Source organism: Strongylocentrotus purpuratus, unplaced genomic scaffold, assembly GCF_000002235.5.
Source record: "Strongylocentrotus purpuratus isolate Spur 01 unplaced genomic scaffold, Spur_5.0 spur5_scaffold_14, whole genome shotgun sequence".
NCBI lineage: Eukaryota > Metazoa > Echinodermata > Echinoidea > Camarodonta > Strongylocentrotidae > Strongylocentrotus > Strongylocentrotus purpuratus.
In genome coordinates, this window is record NW_022145599.1 from 1,340,513 (window position 1) to 1,366,282 (window position 25,770).

Here is a 25,770-nt window from a genome sequence, read left to right on the forward strand (position 1 = left end):
TGGTTTCGTTTGTCATCGTTATTGAAAATTGTTTAAGGTGTCAGGTGCAAATTTAAAACACAAGTCTATCACTTTCGAATTTATCCATGTCTTTTTGGATTTACCTTCGTAATTCATCCTGCTTTTCTTTTCTGTTTACGTTTGTGTGATATAATTTTTCATATTCAGACTTCAAATCGCGTGCCAACGTCAAACAACGCGTGCCAAACAACTATGTCCTCATTGTTGATGTATAGAAATTTCAAACAAATTAACGAAATAAGATGACGGAGATGAGGAAGAAGGGGCGGCAACTTGAAATTAAAAAACAAGCCCTGATAGAAAAGAATTTAGATGAGAAAAATGACAATATGTGCAGGCCTATATAGAAAAGAAGAAAACAAAATTGAATTAATAGACGGAGCGAAAGAGAGAGATGAAATGGGGAGGAGAACAGGAAATTCTCACTACTCTTTATGTATATCATCATTTTGACAGACATTGATTAAGTATAGGATTGAGAGAAGTGCGTGTTTGATGTAGACGACATTTCATTGGCTCAGCAATGTTATTTGCCTTCTACATTTGCACTGTATTAGATTTGAGAATCGAGCACCTGTATTCAATCGTGGCGAAATGTCACTCCTTATTGCAGAAATGATTTGGACCATGTATCGAGCAAACTTCATGAAAGCTTGGATGTGTGTCGTTCACCATACAATACAAGACGCGTGAAAGAACGAGGAGACACCGATATGTCAAGGGCGATAAATTGGATGCAATTATTGAGAGTGTGTATGACTGTCTTCCATCAGAAAGCTATACTTCTAGGGCTGCAGATAATACGAGGACACAGGGGCGTAGCCTGACTCCAGCCATGGAGGGTGCAATGGCGTCATCGACGAGGGAGGGGCCCTGGTTTTGCTAGGTAGATTAAGAATGAACAAGGCCACAGAGGATGGAAGGGAGTCATGTCATTTTAATATGACTTTGCCTCCCCCATGTGTTTTGCTTTTTTTGTTTCTCCCCCCCCCCCTCTCTCTCTCTCTCTCTCTCTCTGTTTCACTGTCTTTTTCTTCTTCTCTCTCTATATATATATATTATTATCAGGTCCTACATCTCCATTAACATGCAGCTGTCAAAAGAAGCTTTGTAGAAAGCACTTCCCATGTTTCATATCCTAACTAGATTTCACTGCTTGAATATACTACATTACCTCAACATGGAGCGGAGACAGTTCTCCCATCATTGCCCATCACAGTACGTCTGTCATACCCGGTGACAGGGCATTACTCTGCCTTAACTTAATTACTTGCAATTCTATTAATCTATACTCCATAAAGCGCATGCATTCTTATTTGAAGTGGAGTATGAGGTGTGCATGTGCTTTCTTCCTTCTTATTCCCGCGAATTTTCTTATATTTGCGCTGGCTTACAGAAGACCGTTGTATACACCACCAGGCTATATGGTATAGATTCTACACGTCCGTGTCAAACATATAGATGGTGAAAGCTTCAAGCAGCTTGCTCGAATTGTTCTTGAATTAATGTTCTTTTCTGACTTTGAAAATGATCGACATGTTTTGGTAACAAGTTATTCTCATATTAATATTGATCAATGTAGATCGTTTATTACAGCTCATGATCATGATTATATCAGCGTTATATATAAAAGAAATTCACAGTGCATACATTCTTCTGACCGTACGGTATTAAATCTAAAGCAACAACAAAAAATAGTTCAAGGAATTTTAGACAAGTACACCCCGAAAAGAAAATATCTTTTGTGCATGACTGTGAACGTCAACACAGACTAACTATACTTTCACATTTGTACACGTTTCTTTGTATAAATAAGTAGGAAGAGTGAAGGAAGGAACATATTATACATCAGATTGAAGAAAAAAACTGTCGTGGTGTTGCAGTAAATTTCTGATTGCTTACTTCTCTGTCAAACAATCATAATGATGACTCGTATCATTTAGTCCGATCTGCGTCCTCCTTAAAGGCACACTCTTCATTTTCAAAACATCGACCATCGTACCCGTCTATTCTCCTGCCCCTCTCTCTCTTCTTCTTTTCCCTTTCTCCTTCTTTTTCTCCTTCTTCTTCTCTCCTGTTACTTAAAATCATGTTGTGATAATGACGATGAATAATGATGTTTTATACCACAGACCACTTTGCATCATTCCTCACTCATTTTCCCTCTTTATTGTTATCCTCCGCGTGTCTCATTGTCTTCTCTCTCTCTCTCTCTCTCTCTCTCTCTCTCTCTCTCTCTCTCTCTCTCTCTTCTCTCTCTCTTTCTCTTCTCTATTTTCTACATTACGTAATAAGGATGATCCATTATCATCCTGGCTCGGAGCAGCCGCATCTCTTTTCTCGTAGTTCATGCATTCGGAAATCGGGCTAGATGTGTATGCACTAATGAGGTATTGTTCATTAGAGGGCGAGAGAAATATAGCGCTTCATAAATTATCACTCATCTATCCCACGTCCAAACATCCATGGCTGATTCATAACTGTGGCTCTTCCACATTACTGTATGAAAAAGCCATTAAAACATTTTAATTGACATACCCACTAAACTTTAATCAAATTTTGAAAATGCATATTCAGAAAACAGTACTTTGCACGTGGTGATTGATTATACCTAATAAAATCCTTACAATAAAAACTGGGGTAATTTTGGTTAATGCTCGAATGATATGCATTCATTGTCCGTTTGAGAAAATTAAATAGATCACCTCCCCAAAAAAGTGCATTACTTTATTAAAGATATTCAGAAACTGAAGCCTACTGCTTTTGAATCCTTTTTTTTTTAATTGAAATGTATGTACGTATCCTCTAGAGACTCTACAAAGTTAGACTCTCCATAGAAATTCAGAATTGCTTGACATCAACGCTGGCGTTCAATTTGTTGACGGTTCATGAAGCAGGATTTTAATTCATCAAAAAAATTGTTCTTGCCCTTCATGATTGTTTTGAATTTACTGAGATGCATTTCAATTCCCTCGAGTCATGTTCGCCTCCTTTCATCGTCTCTAGCCAGTCTCTTTTGTCACCCCCGTGAAGTTCTTCCTACCAGACGGATCTTTTCCTATCTTCCAATCTTCTACTTTCTCGAATTCATAGACACAGTAGAACCACAAAGCTAGCTAAAAATCCTCCTTTGAAAAAAACTGACGTAATACGGATACCGGTTATCACGCCTTTACTGAGTAGGCCTATGTTTGAAGATCGTTGAATGAACTGGTAATGTGCTTTTTGATTAGTTCATGGTCGCATACATTTTCTAACCTGAAGTTGGGGTGCGGTTCATCATTCTGCTATTCATGTTCATCAGACAACGTTTACAATCTTCTGCAATCCAAATGTCCCCTTGTAACCCATGAGCTTCCATGCACACACAGCGAATAATAAATATGTTTTGATATGGAGAATCAAATTTAAAAAGCTCATAACTTATAAATGTAAAATATGCTATGAACATTAATTACTGAAATGTAATAAGTGTTGTAGATCCGAGATTTTAGGAGAGCGCGCGCGATAGAGAGAGAGAGAGAGAGATAGGGAAAGAGAGAAAGAGAGATGGAGAGGGTGAGACAGACAGACAGACAGAGGGAGAGAGAGAGAGAGGGAGAGAGAAAGAGAGAGAGAGAGAGAGAGAGAGAGAGAGAGAGTCGAGAGAAAGAGAGGGAGGGACGGACGTTTGAATACCTGAAAATGTCTCCTGAGATTCCTCTTTGCTTCATGTTATTCATAACATTTAGTTCTTTCAGATATTGCGTCATATCTTACGTAAGAACGATCTATACGGAGCTAGTCGTTGAAGTGTTACCATAGAAACATAAGAAGAGAACCAATTAGTGTTTCTGGAATGAATTAAGACAATAAAAGAGCAGCAAACAAGTGAGAACGAAACCTTTTAGAGATTCTTTTCCTACAATATCCTTCCCCCTGTGTGCTCTGTGTGGGTGTATAAAAGATTTATTCCGTCAGAACTCGCAAATTCATAATTATAATACACGTCAAAGGTGTCTTATTCGACAGCCTTTTGCAAGAACAAGTGTCACTCTGACCTCTTTCCATATCTCTTGCATTAAAGAATGGAACAGTCTGCCTGATGATATAAAAAATAGTACAACTCTTTCTAGGTTTAGAAGTTCATCTAAAACGTACCTGCTTGAAAGACTGACATAGTTTTTATTCGCATCTTAGTAATTTCTCATTCTGAAATGCTTTTTGACCACTAAGGACCTACTCGTCAGTGTGTTTGCTGTGTATGGTGATGTGCGTGTGTGGTGTCTGTGTGTGTGTGTGTGTGAGAGTATTTGTATGTTCTATATTCTGTAGGTTAGTATTTTCATCCATTGTATAATCATACGTAACATTCTTTTTACTGTATATGTATGTATTTTGTTATAGGGCCCCGCTCACAAGCTTAGCTTCTAAAGGGGTCCTAAAACCATTCAGTTTATGATGTAATCAAGTTAGAATATGTTGATTGATGTACTATTACCAGTCTCTTTTTTATGTAACAGATTATATCATGCTTTGTATGGTTTTGAATAAAATGAACTGAACTGAACTGAACTGAACTTATTAAAATATTTTTAAACACTCTTTACTTGTAGAAATGCTTGAATCACTGAATGACGATAATATCATTAATGTGCTTTTCAATTATTGTTTGGGTTGTCGTTGGTAAAGCAAAGCAAAATGTCTCAATAGCTCAGTAATGCGAGAAAGAACAAAAAAAGCTGATAGTCCAAATCCACAGGCAAAATGCATTTTCATAATCAGATTTGCTATATTTGACTTAATGTAATTTTTAATAGGTTTTTTTTTTTTTTTTTTTTTTTTTAAACATTGCAGTTGTTGCACAACACATTTAATGCAAGTTTTAAGCAAGTGTCTCTCCAAATTCAAAGTCATTAACACACTGGTTGCTTTCTTCGCTTCTCTGCACGGTTGTTCGTTTAATTGCCACACCTGCAATTTTGCACAAAACAATAGGCACCAATGAGACGGAAGGATTGCTTTATGCAACGCAATGGCTTTGCGAACTGACCCATTTCCAGTCTTGATCTTGATTATAGCTCCCCATGTCAACCGTTCAAATCAATATTGCACTGGAAACAGTTAAATAACCTTTAAGCCTTTGCTATGTCTAATATCTATCCAATGATATATATATATATGATATTGTATAGAGAGATTATTGTTTTGGTGCACAAAGAGTTGATTAAACTCTTGTTTTAAAGTATTCAGTCAGAAGACTCAATTTAAACAATATTTGGGCCAAATACATCTATGACTTAAAAATAAGTCGATGGCTAGTGTCCTTTGGTGTGTCAAGTCCCTCGGAGAGGACTTAAAGTCATGGTTTCCCTAATTGCTTACTTACAAGCACACGCATGATTGCACAGCAGCAAGGGAGAAACAGACAAACAGGCAAACTGAAAAGTATAATCTATTCTAATTAATTCAACTCTAAAGGAAGTGATCTCTAATATTACGACTTCTTAAAAAAAATGGTTTTCCACTCCTCTGCATGAAGAGATCGAGTAAAGGAATATCACATCATAATAACCACGACGGTATTTACCATGTAAGAACATTTTGACAAAAATGACGTTTTGCTGAACCAACGTGAATTTGTTGTACTCATGCTGTTACTTAAGTCGATCTATTACACTGAATGTAACCATGGTAACAGTTCTCACTTGCATGCATTTCATGTTCTCACCTTGAAGGTGTATTGTAGCAGGGAAAAATCCACATTCATGCTTGCATTAGGGAACAAGATCAGACGATAGAGATTTCAACGCATATAACAAAAACCAAAAAGAACGCGTTCATTCAGACACGAAAAATACACCTTGGTTTGAAAGAATTCCGTTTCCATGGTAATCTGATGTTATACGCGTGGTTGCTTTCCACTTCCTAAGATAAGTGGTGAAGCAAAGCATTCTACACTTCGTGCATCAAATTCATCACAGCGCGCTTAATAGGGTTTGGAAGCAAACACTTTATTTTATTTGTCTTGAAGTTTCCGTTATAATCTTAAATTGAATTGAAATTTATTTCCATCATCATGAAAATATATACAAAGATAAAATATGGAATTTCATGACATGTAACAATATCAAAATTACATATAAATTGACTTAACAGCATTCAAAATATAGATGGAAAATGGTGCATCCGTAAAAGCCAGTAAGGCTTGACAATAAATTGAATGCACCAGGCGCAGAAGTAATAATAACATATACTTGAATGTTTATGCTAAATTGATACTGTCTTTTACATTCTATGTCTCTGATCTATTTTATTGTATTGATTTTGTTTCTGTTTTTATCATTCAAATTATCCATCTTTAAATGTTGAACTCTGAACTATTTATGAATGTCTAGTATCGTTGGTAGAGTTACTAAACTGAAAGCAATACAAAAAAAAATTGTAATATGCCTAAAATGTAAAAAGAAACGAGGCCTATATGATGACATACAACACCCTTTCCTCAATGGGCATAAGAAAAAAAGAGACCTTAATAGTAAGTGAACTCTAAACATTAAATGGCGTTCTTTTTCACAGACACGATTAATGGACTGTAAATTTACTTTCACTTAGGATCGCATGCTAAGTCAGTTCAGAACGAATATGATCCATTCGCAATGCAACGGCACATAGGTCAACATTGTGAGAGAAAAAAACAACTTACAGAAAAATCGAAATCACAGATGATTGATAACATTTGCCAAACATATTATACGAACGAATATAATAATCTTAGTTTTTTTTCTTTCGATATCTGAATGCATGTTTGTGAATTTTTCACAGCCTCGACTCAGATCGATTGTACGAATAAAGATATACTAAACGATCATGCATGGTTTCACGTGGTGAAATACAAGCCCTAGTATACGAGGAAAACGTCACCTTATATTGTGAAAAGAAAATGATTTCTTAATGATTTTCATATTTTCTCAAATTATTTAAAGAAGTTATGACAGTAACAGTCTGTGATTGGATACGAAATACCCCTTCAGGAGCAATCATTTGTTTGTTCATGATTATTTTGGATCGTTTCAACAAAAGTGGAAAAGATAACATTCGGACAAAATTAAGGAAGCCCTTGGGGGTAAGCCCATAATCGATATAAGAACTTACAAGGAATTAACATTATGTTATATTGTTGTGGATAAAAACAACAGACACCGTGCTTTTAATATTACTTTTCTTAGTGTGTTCGCTACTTATTTTAAATCTTAATCACCGTTTTTCCTCCTCCTTCGCTCTTCTATTCACCCTCAGCAATCAAGTACACATCATTCCGTGTAGAAATGCCCCGAGTGAGATTGCGTGTCATGTTATTGTGTTCGTCAGCATGAAGAACACAAAAAGAGACCGTGATCAGACAACTAATTTCATAGTTAAGACTGACATGAAGAAAATTAACCAAAATGCAATTTCTAACGATCCGACAACACACTGTATGAAATGAAAGCCTGATCTAATAAATGACTTCAATAAACAGGTCTGCCAATCATCTTGAAAGCTAATCAGAGATTCGATGATGACGGAGAGAGAAATGAAAGCCTTAATCAATAGATGTCCACCCAATAACAGTACCGGATTAGGAACACAATTCCCTAACCTTTTCTATTTTTTGACTAATAAGCGAACACATTTCACTGGACATGTTGAGATTATAAAATGTTATTAACATTCTATTATCGTTTGTATTAAACCCGAGGTCTAGTGTGCTTGTTTGAATTGCATGGGTATTTGGATGATGGTATAAATTCGTGTATGCTTTTCTAAATATTCTTCTTATATCAACGTAATGTTGTGTAAGTAGAATGATCGTGATTCAATTATATTGCGATATATAAAGTTCAAAATTCAATTAAAGGTAATAGGCCTACACAAAATAATAGTGCCCTATTGTTCTTTTGTTTCTTTCTCCTTTCTTCTTTTGGCTTATCATAATCTCCATATTATATTTTTGTCTCACTCTTTCTATTTGTAACCTATTATATCGACTTACAATTTACTATTTAATTTCATTCTTACCCCCCCCCCCCTCTCTATTTCTCTCTTTCTCTCTCTCTCTCTCTCTCTCTTTCTCTCTCTCTCTCTCTCTCTCTGTCGACTTTAACAACAATTTTGTTCTTATTATACCACCCTGGTGAAGCGAAAGAGCCTGGTAAGATATGAAGACACAATTATCGCTGTAGCACAGGAAAGATGCATCTAATGTGCGTGCAGTCGAGTATGCCATCTACATGATTACAACTACCAAATTTGTGAAAAGAGAAGTAAGATTTCCTCTCTATATAATTTAATTCCGAAACTCTCACTCACGCAAAACATATTCGACAGAGAAAAAACAGAGCGGGAGGAGTGAGAGAGAGAGAGAGAGAGAGAGAGAGAGAGAGGGAGAGAGAGGGAGAGAGGGGGCAGAAGGGTGAGAGGGAGAGAGAGTGAAATAGAGAGGAAGAGAGAGGCAGAGGGGTGAGAGGGAGAGAGAGTGAAAAAGAGAAAGAGAGATATGGATGGTAGGGAGGGAGAGAGAAAAGGGGTATATATATACATATATATATATATAGGGCAGATAAAGAGAGATAATTTACAAATTGGTAGAGGTCAAATAAATCTTTTTCATGCATGTAACACGTCTCTCCATGTCGCAAATTGGACATGTCTAAGAATGCATGAAAATCAAACCGTTCCTATTATCAACGTGATATTTTACGCAAAAGTTATCTTGTTTTCCATAATTAGTTTCGCAATCATCATCACCAATATCATCCCCATCATCACCAAGGATATTTTCCTCGCGTAAAATTCCTGTGCACCTTTCTTTACTGAGATATTTCAGTGTATATATGATTGCAACATCAATTCCAACCTTACCAATCTGTATATTCAATTATTTAATTAACATTGGGTGTAATTCCTAGTGCCCTAGAAGCAAACGCATGGACGCGTCTAAGAAAGAAAGAAAGCAAGAGCGAGCTGCAATCGTTTATCATAATAATTAATTTTGTAAAGCAGCAGACTTTCTTCAGTTAAACCAACGTACACATTAAAGATTTATAGATGAGGTACGTACACAAGTGTCGCTGCAGCATGTATCGTACAATTAACTCTCAATCATGTCAAATGATGTAAATATCAGTTGCATCCTATACCGCATACTACAGCAGTAAAGTCATACATATCAAAATGCCACTGTATACAAAATATATCATTGGACAGAATATAGTTTATATGCAACATTTAATCTGATAAATATGCAATAAAGCACTTTCTGTAACGACTAGAGTGCGTGACTTTTTAAAAGAACATATAATATGAAGAATATTTTCACAAGCAAATATTGTCTTACGGGCTTTACGATTCTTCTCATCCCGGCAAACTATTTTTCCTTAATATTTAAATATCAAAATAATCATACTCTCTTGTAAAATAAGGTAGACCTATATATACTTTGTCATGTCTCGATTTGTGCATTATATATTATTATATAGGATGTTTCATATCCATAACCTTATTTGTTGATAATTCAATGTTATCAACAAAATGATTCTCTTGAAAAATAGAATAGATAAATACAGGCATTACTGAATTATATTATTTGCAATACTATACACAATTTAGATTTCTTTATATCTATACACAATTTAGATTTCTTTATATCTATACAGTTCAATTGATAATCAAATATCTTTAAAATGATCTATTGCAAGATAAAATATACCAATACAAACATCTTAATATTTCACGTTAACTGGTTATAATGAGGTATATGTTCAAGGTTCGCTAAAGGCAAGTCAGGTTTGAAGACATAGCTCACCCACCCACTGTGCGGTGACATACACAATCAAATTGAAACGTAACACACAAATGGCAATCAATCTTGGTGGGCAATTACAAGTAACTACAATGTCAATTATATGAAGCAATTAGGTCAGACAGCTCCATAATGTCACACAGTATGTACAGAAATAAAACGTTTTGAGATGAGAGAAAACAAATAGGCTTTCAATAACAAAATATATATATATATATATATACAAATTTTGAATGATTTATGAGACATTTATTTTACAATTCACAAGTAATATACTTTATGCTGAACGACCAATCATGCAAAGTGATACTGATTCCTAGTTTCTTGCCTGGTATCTTTATCTTTTCAAATAAGGAGGGGTTCTATATGATATTTGGGCTAGCAGATATAATAGGGTCAACATTAACGCAATTTTTCTTAATAAATCCTATTTGTCCATGTGCTACAGAAGTTGAAAATCAGTAATGCTCCAAATAAAAAAATGTTTCTCCCATGTTGTCTCGAAATCATGAAACCCTTTTAAGATCTTATACTGCAGAATTTGGCAACTCCCTTGCCATAAAAACAAATACATGTACATGCAATACCTTGCATGCAACTGCATACTATTATCAGTTAAATAAAACATATTCCTTTCATCAAGTTTAATCTCTTTTGAATATTTATTCCATCCACCTTTCAACACCCTGCGCTCCCGCCTTCCCCTTCACTTAATGTCTTATCTAAATACAGGCATGAGGCAGTGAGCATGTTTCTTAAAAAATAGGGGTTTTATAAGTCAATATTTGATGAGGCTAAAAAGAATGAGAAGGAGATTTTATTCTATTGAATGCGTTTGTCTTCATGCTTCAGTTGAGCACATTGTTTAATGTCAAAGAAATACTCAGAACTAAAGCTCTTCACGCAACCATGATCATGGTACAGTGTTTGTACGCATGAAGTGCACATCATAGCTATCAACATTACTCTCACACACCTATATCATTCTCCTCTTCTTATCTCTTTTTCTTTACCATTTCTATTTCCATCTCATCACCTTTCCATCATCTTCTCCAGTGTCTGCCTCTCTAATTCTTATGATATAAGTTGTTTTCTGAGAGAGTGTCACTTTCTCTTATTCTTTAAAAAAGAAATAATGCATCCACTTTTGGCTCTTGCCAGACAAGGCTCTAGTGATATAACAAACATATTTCTCATGTATTTTCTCATTGTCTACCAAGCAGAAGCTTTCAGTGCATCCATTCAAGAGCTGTTGTACAGAACACATTAAACTTGATCAAGCAAATCATGTGTACAGTGCACTAAAAGATAAACAGCAAAGATAAACATTTTGAATTATAAAAAAAACACCCTGCACTAACAATTTAGTCTGGAGAGACCACCATGTGATTTCTATAAAAGTCTTGTTTCAATATATATTGTTTTTGTTGTATATACAGACTCATATTTGTTACATTCCATATCACCTTTTCAAAATATAACATCTCTTTTACATTAAAAAAAGTGTACTGCACATGTGCACATGCACAGAAAGATTATTTAATATGCTTCAAGGCACAGTTATAAAAAAAAAATTGTTACATCCATATCAGGCCTTCAACGATATCTTCTTATTATACGGACAAAAACATTAATTAAATTCCACTTTACAGAAGACAAACTTTTAGTCTTATAAACAAACTCAAAACATGTTTTGTTTGATAAATCAAAGCATTCTTTTAAAAGTGCAAATAATGCTTGTGTTGCATTCATAAGTCAAATTACGCATGTTTCTCCCCTTTTTTTGAGAACAAAAATTATATTGCTTTTTTGAAATGACATGAGATCAAGCTTTTGATTAAGCTTCTTCTTCTTTTTTTTTTTTCTTTTTTTTTTTTTAATTTTTTTTTTTTACTGTATTGTATAAATAGATATATAAATAAGTAACTACACCTAAGCAATGGAATAAATATTGGGTTATATAGATCTTATTTTTGAATTTGCAAGTTTCACTCTGTAAGCATGTATTGAATTGTGTTCAGATAGTGCCCTAGCTGTTACATGCAAATAAAATACACACACATTATGTAAACCAATGAAACATATAAATCATATTTCTACTCTAGATACTTGATGCGAGACACACACTAGACTTTGATGTTTTTGAGTACCTCATCAGGTTCAGCTCTGCCACACTGTAAGATCTTGAGGAATGAAGATGATCCATTGATGATACCTGGTCTCTCTTGAATCTTAAAGTACACCTTACATCGCTCAAGAAGATGCTGCCATTTCATCCCAGTCAATTCATCTTCAGAACACTTGGAGAATTCCTCTGCCTGGATGGTTAATCAGGAAAAATTCAGAAAATTGTAATTCCTTCCTCTGAGGTGATGAAGGCTTTACACAAAACATGTCCATGGTTCTCAGACATGGTTGCATTGCTTACAATCGGATAACAAAAGACAAGTGACAAATATTTGATCTTTCTCACATACTAAGGTAGTACGAATGCAAATGTAAGAACAATACCAGTATACAACTTTTTAACAACAAAAAATGATTTGTTCACAATTTAGAACACATGTTACAATCTAACACACAATGAGACAACAAATTGTCTGTTTGGAGCCAGAAGGGCATTAACTCCTTTATTTCTAACACAGAGTATAATGCCCTTCAGCTTCAAATAGACAACATGATAAGTAGAGGGTGCTCTACTAACTCCAGGAAGCTCCGACTTTAGCGTCGGCGTCGGAGCTTCCTGGAGTTAGCGTTCTACTAGCTTTACTCTATGAAGCAATTTGCAAAATATGAACTTGTATTTTTACGTACTGACTTTCCAATGATTTGCTCTGCCACATATCCTCCAACATAGACTCCATTGATAGTTCCAGAAAGGTCAGATAGATTGACTCTGAGGTCATAGTTCAGAATGGCTTGGGACTGGTCAGTGATGGCAGCAGAGCAATTACTGTTCAAGCAAGTCCCTGTCTCCTTATCTACCCTCTTGTGACAGCTTGTACTGGAAGGTAACATCAAGATTGAAAGGATATGTGACCTTTGCTCAATTACAAATGATAAAAATTATCTAATTATTACCAAACCAGACTCTAATTTGCCAAAAAAACATTTTACAGTGGCTATCTCTAAAAACGTTGAACAATATACATTAGAGAATTAACTTTTCTTGCCACTTTCAAAAGATCCCTTGGAAACATACTTCTTCCCTCAGTAATTCAATATGATATACAGATTTATGTGTTCTATGTTTCTCTTCGCATTCTGTTATTTTGTAAGCACTATGGTACTAGTGTGTTGTATTTGTTTTTAGCGCTCCTAAATAACAGATACCGGTATTGTTATCATTAATGCATTGAATTGTTAGATAATCATCCCATACTAAACGGGGCACTCCTACCCAACTTTCTTGCACTAGATATGTAAAATGTATGTGGGATTTACGCCATCCCAATCCAGAGAAGATTTTTGCTCCCTGATCAGATCAAAAAATCGATATGCTACTACATGTCATAATGAACAAGATTTCTTCCCTCATATAAATGCAATTCATTCATATGTGCAAAATATCTAGAGGCAAATGAAGTTTAGAATGAACCCTTTGAAAACAATTGAAGGTTGCTCGCCCATGCACTCAACAAGGCCCAGAGGAAGATGCTCTAGGAACATTACAGCCATGGTAAGAAGCATGAACAAGGGGATAGCGTTAGCATTATCCTTATCATGCCTCAGGGTCTCACTAGCAATCCCTTTCACGAAACCCATCATACATCCTTCACAGCACTTATTGATAGCAAGAATTGTTTACTTTCCTTTAGCTAGGTTAATTCCTTTCGATCCAATGTTTTTTTCATATAATATTTCAGGACTAATAAAGATATACTCAAGATGTTTATAAATGCTGTGCCCCAAGAAGTTGGTAAACATTATAGATTTGCCAAGTCCAATTGCGTAGAAATATAGTTGAGGAAATAAGCATAAAATCAATAACATTCTCTTATTTGATATGAACATTTCTGTTGGCATCTGTAATATTTAGAGATGATAAGGGGTTCATAGTCTAGGCATTGCTAGAATGACATGTTGAATAGGAGGATCTTGGAATAAAATTTCCTGCTATTTGACCAACAAAGAAACAAACTTCCACTATATGTAGCTCACTGACCACTATCTGATTATTATCTGATTATATGATTAATAGAGCAACCACATGGCTCCCACAAGCAATACAAGCAAGTTGGACAACAGCAAAAAAGTGCCATATTTAGTTTGAAAATTGGTTTGCAAGGTTAAAGTAGATATTGAAGAAAAGAATTGTAAACAAAATTTGGGATTGGAATCTGAAGAAGAGCACATGACCCTCTCTAGCAGTGACGCGGATGGTGATGCTATATATTGAGGGGTCAGTGACACAAAGACGTAACTCCATTTTTTGGGAAAAAGTGGTTTATGTGTTACTGAGCACCTGGGCCTTAAGGAGCTAAGTCTATGTTTTGCTAGCCATTGACTTCAATAGGGTGTTGGGTGGAGTTAAGTCTTTGTGATTCCTGGAAAGCCCACATTTTTCTGAACATTTTGATATCAAAAACTTATTTTGGCAAAATATGGAGTTACGTCTTTGTGTGACTGAACCCTTGATATAATCTACTTATCTCACCATCTCATAGACAAGACTGCGGAGGTTGGTCCATCGAGATCATAGGCTGATAGGAATGCATAGACAATGCCATAATCTGACTGCATCATCACAGACTGCTTGTCACACATCTTAGCTTTCAGCTCGTCCACCATGTACACATCATGGATGCTTTGTACTGGAATAGATAGAAGAAAGTCAAAGTACTATGTTGAAGGTTCTTAAATAAAGAACTTGAATAAAAGAGCAGGAGAAAAGGAAGTTTAAGATTTTATAACAGCTCTGATTGGCTGCCAACGATAAACAAGTACAGGCCAATCTTCTATAGGATGCCTACTTGTAGATTCACAGAAGATTTTGACATTGCTCAAGTAAAATACTAAGTTTCTTGCAGAAAATCTTAAAAATGAGTATAAGGAATCGTATCCTATGAATACAACGAAGAATTCTATAAAACTCTCTGTATGTACTGTATGTTCAATAAACGAGTGTTGTTCGGGGCTTTATCATTGTATTATGGATGAGTGCTTTGTATGTTTTCCTGTTTATCTATTTTCAATATGCTTTTGTAATTTTTGTTTTACATTGTAATGTTCAGCAATGAATTTCTCTATTGGTTTGTTCTATTTTTTTTTTTTTTTTTTTTTTTTTTACTATATGTCCTTATTCAGGAGCATGATAAAAACTGCTCTGCTGACCATGTGTGGTCCTGTCTAAATATTTTTCAATATATTAATTCAGTAAATAAAAAGATAAAGAAACTAGATGGTGCTTATAAGTACAAATAAATATTTTCGATTCATGAAAAGAAATTTTTTTTCTTGGATTTCACAGAACAATAGGAAGATAAAGTCAGCATTTCAAAGTATGTACACTTTCTTACAATCAATGCTGTCCTTTGTTTCTTCTGCACTCTCCTCATCAGCTGTAGATGATTGACCAAACTTGTACAGAGAGTGTGCCTCACGGGTGTCTGCAAAATAGAAAATGTTTAAATAAAAATGGGATCAACGTAATATACTTAGAAGACAATTTTTTTTTCTTCAAATTAAAGTGACAAAATGTACATATATTAGAAACCTTTTGAAATAGGGTTTCTACCCCATCCAATTGAGAATATATTTACCCTTTCTTCAATATCTTCACATCATCTTCTGCCAAACTAAAAGAAATAGTTTAAATAATGTGTACTAAAATTAGATTCATAGTAAAGAATAAACATCCACAATGTTTCTTCACACACATATAAAAAGATCAACTTTGGGCATATGTTTTAAAATATAAAATCGACAGACATACAGTTGATATACATACCAGGATTGATAATGAAGATAGACTTAGAGTCCACACTAGCTACCATCGTATTTCTGAAATCATCATATTTAGCTACAACATCCACAGCAAATATCACTGCATTGAAATAAAATGAATTGAGCATTAGGTCATGAAAGATGATTTAAATTAAATAGTATCTGCAAGTAATGTTATGTACATTTATACAGTACATTCCAGTTTTATCAGTTCATTGGGGGAATATATACTACATAATGCAGAAGAGTTAATGAAAATGATGGTGCAATTTATATAGTTTATATTTTTACAGCTTTATATAGCTTTCTAAGCTCTGTACTATTATAACCATGGCATTAATTAGCGGAGCTACCCTGATAAGACGCTCTGGCATTCAAGTAAATTCTTCCTACCAGGTAAACATCTACACCACCTGGGAGGAGAGTGGCAAATATGTGTAATGTATCAAGAGAGTTAAAAATAGAATTATCAATAACAAAAAAGCAACATATAGACAAAACTTTGAGAGAAATATGAATAATTTTGAGATATTACCGGTCTCCTTGGCTTGCCACTGCTGCACCAGGTCTATGACTTCTTCATCCCAGCTGGAGAGAGATAGAGAGAAAGGGGAGGGAGACGGGGAGGGAAAGGAGAGGGAGAAGAGAGAGACGGAGGGGGAAGGAAGAAGAGAGAGAGAGAGGAAGGGGGAAGGAAGGAAGAAGAGAGATAAACAGAGATGAAGATAAACAGAAAGAGATGATAAGAGGAAGGCAGTGAAGGAAGGAAGGAGGGGAGGGAGAGAGAGAGAGAGAGAGCATTATTTAGAGAGAAAGATGAAAAGTGAGATAAAAAAATTAATGTGAGACAGAAGACATCAAATATTTTTTTGTTTCAATTATTCTTAAGTCATTTACACTAAAGGCAGTTGCATGCAAATCAACCAGCATTACTGATGCGGATTTCAAGTAGTGCATTTTTAAGAAAAATAAAATTCCTACTCACATGACCATAGAAAACGAGGAACAGGTTTCATCGAAGAATGAAACCTCGCATCTCTTTGTCTCACGTCCCCCTTTTGTTACAATGTCTTTTGGAGTACCAACCTGAATGGCCGAGAAATGTTAAGAAAATATTTTCATTGAGTGCACCGCGCTAAGACTTAGATAGTCACACAAAAGGATGCTATTTTGAGAAAGGTTTCCAAAGACAAGGAAACAGGCTTAATGGATACAATAATATTAGGTTGCTAAATGGCAGTCTCTCTGTACTTCAAAAAAGCATTGCAAAGGATAACCTAATATGTAAAAGAAAGGAGAGAGAAGTAGAGGGGGAAAAAGATGGAGAGAGAGAGATAGACATAGACATAGAAAGAAAGAGAGAGAAGAGAGAGAGAGAGAGAGAGAGAGAGAGAGGGAGATAGAGACAGAGTAAAAGAGAGATGGATGATGAAGAAAAAAACTCAAAAAACAAATGTGATGCATAGACTAGGTATTTTTAAATCTAACTAGCATGTTAGTAGTGAGTGAGTGTTAACAAAATAATAATAGTTTCACATCTCCTGTAGATCAATACAATGAGCCTAGTAGTTTTTTTTCTTCATTACAGACATAAAAGCAGACGTTGTCACTGGATCTATTTCAGATAAAACCCCAATAACCATGCAGTTTGCGTACAGGCATTTAACCCTTGCTTAATAAGTTGAAAGTTAAGTACAACGGACTTCAACATGGTGGTAAACCTCAATTACCAACGCATCGCAGGACATAAAGTCAGTGCTCATACTAGCAAATATATTTGATTTTCTGCTCCTTGTTAACAAAAAATATACATTAATCATTATCCACCGTACACTACACATATGACATATAGATCGTGAGTTTCTACAAGAGTGTTTTCACATCTTCAGTAGATCCAAACTCAAATTCAAGTTTATTGATACAACACCACAAGGACGGATTATCATCAGACACAAACAACAATACATGAAGACAAAATACATACATTAGTATACAATTCATACATTAGGTCAGAATACACCTAAGATATCACTCAGGTACATGTTTGTAAGTGAATAAAAGGTAATTTAAAAGTTATAGCCCTCATTTTCAAAGTATGTTGGTATTTAAAGTGAGAACAGAATCATTACTATCTAAAAAAATCTTTTTTCATGGATGAATGTTAGCATGTGACCAGCAGGATGTATTCAAGCCATTGCCTTCATGACAAGTATGATTCAGTTGAAATGAAGGTGAGACCACTAGCAACAACAAAAATAACCAACAGTATAGTAATCATGCTCTCTCTGTCTCTCTCTTTCTCTCCTATTAGTGTTCAGAGTTACCTGATTTCTACCCTTAAACAGCCTTTAAACAGATTCATGGACCTTGTCCCAGATCAGCCTTGTGGTGCACAAGATATCCAATCAAGTCTACACGTCTACGGTATGAACTTGGAAATAATCATGTTAGTGAAAGTGTAATCCTACCTTTTTGACGAGCGTAAGTAGGTTGATGTGTTCTCCATGAAGATTACGACCATTAGCCAAGACATCACCTAGAGTATAATAATCACTGCTTTCTCGAATTGGCATGTGCTGTAAGGTACCAAAGGGCTCTGCATGCCATCCGTCATAGAGATTCAATGTGGAATAGCGCTCACTCACGTTCAGCTGGAAGGCGCTATTAAAGGATTTAGGAAAAAAAACATTTGGTTGAGTTTGTAAACACAGAAACCTTCTCAAAAGGTTATTCCTGTCATTCATAATCTTTCCCTTCTCTATTCATTTCTTATAGTATCTGTGGTATGTGTAACCAATGAATAGTACTTTATTTAACATAAAGCTTTCACTGAAACATTGACATACTACACTGTACTATAAAAGAAATCACAGTGATCCTCATAGTTAGACATGCACATACACAAACAAGTCACCCCCTTAGCAGATTTATCTTTATACATTGCTTGCAACCTTTTACACAATTAAACATTTAATCTGTTCTACCTAGTACATACAATGTACAACCCTCTCTTTTTTTATCAAACCAAAATGATTTTTTTTTCGTTTTGTATATCTTTTGGTCCAGTGCGTAGTATAAATCTATCCCCTAATGTATTAATGACATTAAGTAAACACTTTATCACAAAAGATGCTTGAGCCTGATAACGTGTAATTTTCCAAGAATATGTATGCCTCTCCTCATCACATCTATACTGATGTATTACTACTTACATGTAGATATTTCACACTGGAGAGTTTGCTTGAACACAACATTCACAAAAAGATACAGCTCCATTTCCTACCCAAACCACAATGAATGTACACTATTTTACAGATTCCCTTTTCAATCATTATGACATAACATGTACTGGATGGAAATGCCATGTGTATGGATTCAGTCTCACTTGACAGTTTAAAAGGTATGATGTATTTCTCATGCTAACCTTGGAGTCCATGGTCTACATCTCTCTTCAATCTCACTGTGTGACTTAGTCTGGACCTGTGGATTCTTGATCTCAACTTTACAAAAGACAAAGAGAACAGACTTTAAATCTTTAGAAAGAAAATATCATTAAGTTCAAAGTAGAAAATGTATAGGTTCCACACACAAAAAAAAAATTGCCTGGTGTTTGCAATTTATGACATGGTTTTACAAATAGTATAACAACGGAATGCATTCAATTTTATCAGCGAATACTTCAATCCATCAAAAAATCTTAATATGAAACCTTATTGGAAATGCTTTTATTTTCATATATCAGTTATGCTCTTGGGGACAAGCATAGAGTCAAAGAAGAAATGTTGTATTGAAGAAGAAGAACAAATGTTGCAAAGAGAAAAAATATAGCCCCCCAATTTCATTTTGTGAAATCCAAAGCAATGAAAGTACAGTGACGGCTCTAGCTAAGCCTACCAATCTCGCCAATCCTGAATTTATTGCTGAGTGCCAGGACATGTTCACTAGATCCCCAGCATGATGCATTGATGAAGTCAACAGGAGAGTCTCGCAGAGTAAAACCAAACACTGAGCGGTCAGTACCAGGATCTACATGGATTAAAGACAATCAACAATGAAAGAGTGATATTAATTACAGTGAAACAGATACATGTATGTGATGTATACGGTATTACATTCATCCAAAAAGTGTTACCAAGGTTTCAATCAACAAAGTTTAATTAAACAAGTTTTCAGTCTCCAGTTCATGAATCCATTTTCAGTTGTAGAAATACATTTTGGGGGCTGGGGGGGGGGGGGGTTAAAAAATGAACCAATAAAGCAAAATTACATGGTGAGCAGTTGAGACCTCTTACTGCAGCAGTGAAAGGTTTCACATAGTGATAAAATTGTAACATAACAAAAGGATAAATATTCATGCATGTTACATATCAACTGATCAGGGTTCCAATCTCTGCTCCTGCACTAAATACATGTACATGTAAAAGTGCTTTGGTTAGACATATTTACTACTCCCTTCAAAGGGTTAAACATATCATCGCTGTTTTCACGAAGTGACGATAGTGAAAAAAAATTGCATTCACTTTGCGTTACGATTTTCCTCACTACCGTCACTTCGTGAAAACAGTGACGATATGAGTAAATACTCTATGTGCTAACAAACATCTTACATCACTAAAACAACTAAATATTTACATTTATTCAAAAGCATAGTATCTTGGCAAGTTTCTCAATTCACAATAATAAATTTAAATTTTTTTGTTCAATCTTGACCAATTCTACTTTAGTCTTATCATACTCATCATGTCCACTTACATGTATGTAGATCAATTGATTTTAATGGCTGCTAACAAGAAGGCTGTAAGAGGTATGTATTGTTAATTGAAGTAAAAACCTTCTTGCAGGCAGCCTAAAAGTAAAATTAAGCAGTTTGAAAATGAATAGAAATTTACCCACAATGATCTGCAGGGCATAGAGTTTGATGACCCACAAAATACTCCAGAACTTACAGGTACGTTATGTGTCATGAATATGATTTTGGCTGTTGTATGCTGATAACAATCATTTAAATATAAAACAGATTTTCCAAGAAATTTCTTTGCAATGCATGGGCAAGATAATAAAATATAACTGGAGATGGTAGATATGTAATCAAAGTCTGGAGAAAGGAATCAAAATTTCTTGGTAAACTTGTACCTGAAAAACTGACAAACAATGCTAACATTGAATGGTACTCAAATATTCTATGACCATTAGGAAAATGAAAAGAAAGAAAAAAAAACTCTTCTATACTCACTTGATTTGCTTTGTACTTGTCTTGGTTTCTGTTTTGCAATTACAATCCCAATGATAACCTGCAACAACAGAGAAACATAAGCCTGTTGGATATGATATAGCCTACAAGTGGCATCGAAAGATTTTACCGAAGTTAAATAGATGATGAGTAATTAAAGTAATAAAAGCACAGATCTGGGATTCTTTAAAAAACTCATAAAAGATGTGATTGTCAATCCTCAAAACTGGACAAGTCCTAGAGGCTAGATCTATAATTAATAGGTTTAGGACATTTTTTCTCTTTTTTTCTGGAGGGGGAGGGGGGGGGGTCTTGTTTTTAAGAAAGAAAAAATAAAGAAAAAAGAATAGGACTCTTCATATCTAAGTTAGATTTTAACTTACCACATTGGATGCTTGTGCTGTCAGATCTTTGAGGTTTACCCTGCCGCCGTCACCACCCGTGCTAGATGATGTGTTGTATCCTTGATTTGATGCTCTTTTTGATGACCCAGTGCCATGATTGGTAATGGTTGTACCATCTGGCCAGGTATTCTGTGAACCAAAGTCACCACCTGCACCAATGTTGCCTGCCCATGCCATTCTGTATATGGAGATATCAAAAAATATCCTAGATCTTAATAAAAATAGTCAAGATCTAGACCCTACTTCTGTTGAAATCTAATTTCATCTGACAATAAACTTGGGTAACCTAGGGTCTACTTAGACTTAGCACACAATTTGAGTCACATGAAGACTCTGACTTGAACTTGAACTTTGAAGTCTACTCTAACTCAGCAATTTTAAGACCTCCATCACAAGTGGCAAGATAAACCCCCCCTTGAGAAAAAAATCATGTAAAAACACATGATTTTTACCTTTTTTGGGGGTTGGCCCCCCCCCCCCCCCACCTTGAGGTCAAGGGAGGGGGGGGGGTGCAAATTTTTAAAATTTTCGAGGACCAAAAAAAGAAAATGTGCTCACTACCCAGAGTCATGTAATTAATAGTAGATCTAATATGAACTACATGTATGATGTAGTTTCAGCGGAACAACTATCGATGTTAGAGACTGAACTTCTGAAGGTTTCGGTCTAACTTAGATCTAGGTCAGTAGTTTTTGCAATTTTTATCACACACCCCCTAGGGCTAGGGCCCTAGATCTAGGCCCTAAAAATGCCTTGTATTTTGTAATGGCAATGCCATGGCCTGGACCTCTAGGTCGATCTAGATCGAGTCTACTGACTTTACTCTACTCTACTCTATAGTCTTGGTACATAGGCCTAGACAGGGACTAGCTAGTAGCCTATACTATAAGTATAGACCGAAAACTTCAGTCTCTCTAATCGTCGGTTGTTCCACTGAAACGTCTAGACCTCCGATTGGGGAATGTCAACAAATGTCAGTTTTATTAAAGAAATGACCCAAATCAGATGATTATTTCCGTCTAGTATAAGTATAGGTGAGTATTAGGTTGTTAGTATAAATTAAACAAATGGATCTTATACATTACAAGCTACAAGTACAACCTAAGTAGAGTCTACAACCATATCATGATATTAATATCCAGTCAAGATAGAGCCCCCCAACTCAGATTTGCAGCACTTGGTACCGGGCTGCGCGCTGGCGCTGGCGCTGGGACACCGTTGTCGCGTTATTGAGTAGGATAGTAAAACTAATATTTAGGTATTTATATTTCTTTACCTGGTTTGAGGTGGATATACTGACGACCACTCGAGAAACAGGTGTCGAATTGAATGTTCAAAATATAGACGAACGTCTGAAGTAAGAATTTGTTTTGTTACTTTAGGATTGGAAGTTGGATGGAGATCGAGACCGAAAAGAAAAGTCAGTTCAGCTGATATTGATATCGATAGCTCCGATCGTCGGATCCGGAACATAAATTGTAATCATCAATTTCACACTTAATTTCCACAGAGGTTGATCTCTCCGGGAAGCTCATTAAAGGGAAAGTCCACCCGGATATTAAGTTTGTTTTAATAGAAGCAGAAAATGAGAGGAACAGGTCAGTGAAATTATATTTAGGGTGCGTGTATGACTGGAAATTTTCTTCAGGGCAAAAATAGAAATTTTTGAATTTGTGTGCTTCTATTAAAACAGACTTATGGTAATATCAGGATGAATTTCTCCTTTAATTTGTCTCCCCATTTTATTATTGGTTTAAAGTCTTTGTTAGTCACCAATGTAATGGTAAATATGAAGGAAATTGTAATACTACATTCTTTCAGGTTGTAGGTGTCAATGCCTAGGATCTTCCAAACAATAGAAAGTTTTGGTTGTTTTATGTTCAAAAAAATTTCTGTATTAAAAAAAAAAAATTAAGATAAAAGGTTTCACTGTGGTATGGAGATGGTGAAATTCATGAGTGTAGTCATCATTCATAACTTGCATAAGACACCAAATGTTATCATCATCTTCACCACCACCAAACTTGATTTCTCTTTTCACCCAGTCCCAAGCACAAAACAGCTCGTTGTTTCCCACTTGTAAATTTGTGCCTTCATTAAACACCAAGCTCTTTGGTTCTCTTGCTTAATCAACACTTTATGTTATGTTATTCCTTGTGGAGCCATAGCAAGAAAACCCAAAGACTCAACCATGTTCCAAGCTCTACCAGCACACATGGGCTGTGTATGCTTTTTGTGAATTTAATTACTCATGTTGTACATTATGCTAGATATACAGCTTTTTTTTTTTGTCTTGTTTGTATCGTCATGATGAATAAAAGTCTCTGTGGAATGCAAAAAAAAAAAAAAAAAAAAAATCAATCTTTGTTGAATGTTAATCAAATATTTATTTGTAACATTAGCACCTGTGAATGATGGAAATAAAATACCACGTAAAAAAAAAATGCCATGTGTCTGTGGCTTTGGTTTGTGGTGTGTACGTACGTACGTGGTGTACAGGAGAGTTTTTGCTATTCCCCATCCAAGCCCCCCCCCCCCCCCCCCCCCCACTTCGGGCTCGGCGGGATCGCATTCGTGTTCCCCCACATCTCAAATTCTGGCCCGAGAATCGTTAACAAAAAGTGGGTGTATTTGACTTTTCACCCGGAAATTTCTTAGGGGCGTTTCTCTCTCTCTCTCTCTCTCTCTCTGGATTCCTGAGAAATTAAAAAAGGGGGTTGTAAAATATTTAAAACGGTTTTTTTTTTCTCTCTTTCTCTTTGGACTTGTGAGAAAATTCAAAAAGGGGGTTATAAAATGACTTGAATATCATAGATAAGGGGTACATTTAGCAGTGTTCCAGATTTAGGGGGGTCTCCAAGGCAGGAAAAGCCCGCAAAAAGCACACGAAAGGGGAGTTTAGAAATGCTGGCAGTCCTGACATAGGGAGTGCTTTCAAAGGGAGTGAACAAGCATACGCGTACCCTAAATAACAGTGAGTAGGTGTGTGTGTGTGTGTGTGTGTGGGGGGGGGGGGGGGGTCCAAGCCAAAGGACGGAATTCACATTCAAGTGACCGGTCAAGTTTGTTCTGAACTTACTTTGTTGCAATATCTATGAAGAAAAACAACAACAATTTTTGGGTGGATCTTGAATAGTCTGCAGATAGTAAGTGTTTTGTGTTCGTCGCCATAAACCTTAAAAAGTACATTTCCAGGATCACAGGTTTCGACTTTAGGATCCATTTCAGAAAAGGTGCGATACGTCATCAGGGTCCATTTCGGAAAATGTGCGATACATGCGCCATTATGGGCATTTCAGAAAAGGTGCGATACGCCATCAGGGTCCATTATTTTCAGAGGTTGATGGACATGGGTGGGTAAAAGAGTGACCTCCCCCCCCCCCCCCCCCCCCCCCCCCGTTGAGCCAACAAATAGAGCCCTCCCTCGCGGCGGGCTGGGTCCGCCTCTGAAAAGGCTATCATAAGCTTGAGCCGGGAGAGGGAACACATGGCGCTGTTATAGGAGTATATAGCAGAATAGACTGTGTCAGTTAAAAGATTTTTTTTCTCAGAAAGTATCTAAATAAAAAGTTGAAAGCCCGCCCCCCCCCCCCCCCCCCACTCAGAGGTCGGAATGACCGCATGCGTGTTGCCAAAATGTCCGGTAAAGGGGTACTTTTCGTACAACAAAGTCCGGCCCGAGAATTGTAAGAAAAGGGGTGTACACTTTTCACCCGGAGATTTCTTTAAAAAGGGGTGTTTTTCTTTTTTTCTCTCATCTCTTTGGACTCATGAGAAATTATTCCGAATTTAGGGGGTACATTGAGCATTTTTCCTGATTTAGGGGGGTCTCCAAGGCTGGAAAACCCCGCGAAAGGGGGGTTCGGAAATGTTGGCAGTCCTCAGATAGGGGGTGCCTTCAAAAAGAGGGCACGAGCATATATGCGTACCCTAAATAACACTGAGTGGGGGCGGGGGCCGGGGTTGAAAGACAAGCAAAACAAAATGAAGAAAAATGCAAGTGTGTGCCTGTAGGTGAGTTATCTGTTTCGAATGTTGAAAAGGCTATTGTGCACGTCTTGTATGGCGGACGCCCAATATTGACGGCGCTTAATCACGAAATCCAGAAGAAACATTAATATATGTGGGGGTGAGCCAGTTAAGCCCCCCCCCCCCCACCCACCCCATGCCGTTCTCTCTCTCTTTCTCTCCCTCCCTCCCCCCTCTCTCTCTCTCTCTCTCTCTCTCTCTCTCTCCCCCCCTCTCTCTCTCTTTATCCTTTTTGCCATACATTGGGGAAGGCATGAGCACATTAGACAGTGACTAACACACAACAGACAGCAATTTTACTTAACTTTATTCTTTTA

The 25,770-nt window shown here is 36.2% G+C and overlaps 1 protein-coding gene across 1 annotated transcript; it reads right to left on the reverse strand.

Moving 5' to 3' along the window:
• Positions 1-11,763: 11,763 nt before the first annotated feature.
• LOC100892008 (meiosis-specific with OB domain-containing protein) lies at positions 11,764-22,845 on the reverse strand. Its single transcript, XM_011675161.2, has 13 exons — positions 22,701-22,845; positions 21,404-21,602; positions 21,024-21,081; positions 19,685-19,816; positions 19,215-19,290; positions 18,259-18,451; positions 16,776-16,876; positions 16,326-16,378; positions 15,795-15,890; positions 15,364-15,453; positions 14,502-14,658; positions 12,659-12,848; positions 11,764-12,162 (listed from the first exon to the last, which is right to left on the reverse strand). Exons 2-13 carry the CDS (start codon positions 21,599-21,601, stop codon positions 11,971-11,973), a joined length of 1,536 nt encoding a protein of 511 aa, XP_011673463.2. The 5' UTR covers position 21,602; positions 22,701-22,845; the 3' UTR covers positions 11,764-11,970.
• Between the last annotated feature and the right edge of the window lie 2,925 nt (positions 22,846-25,770).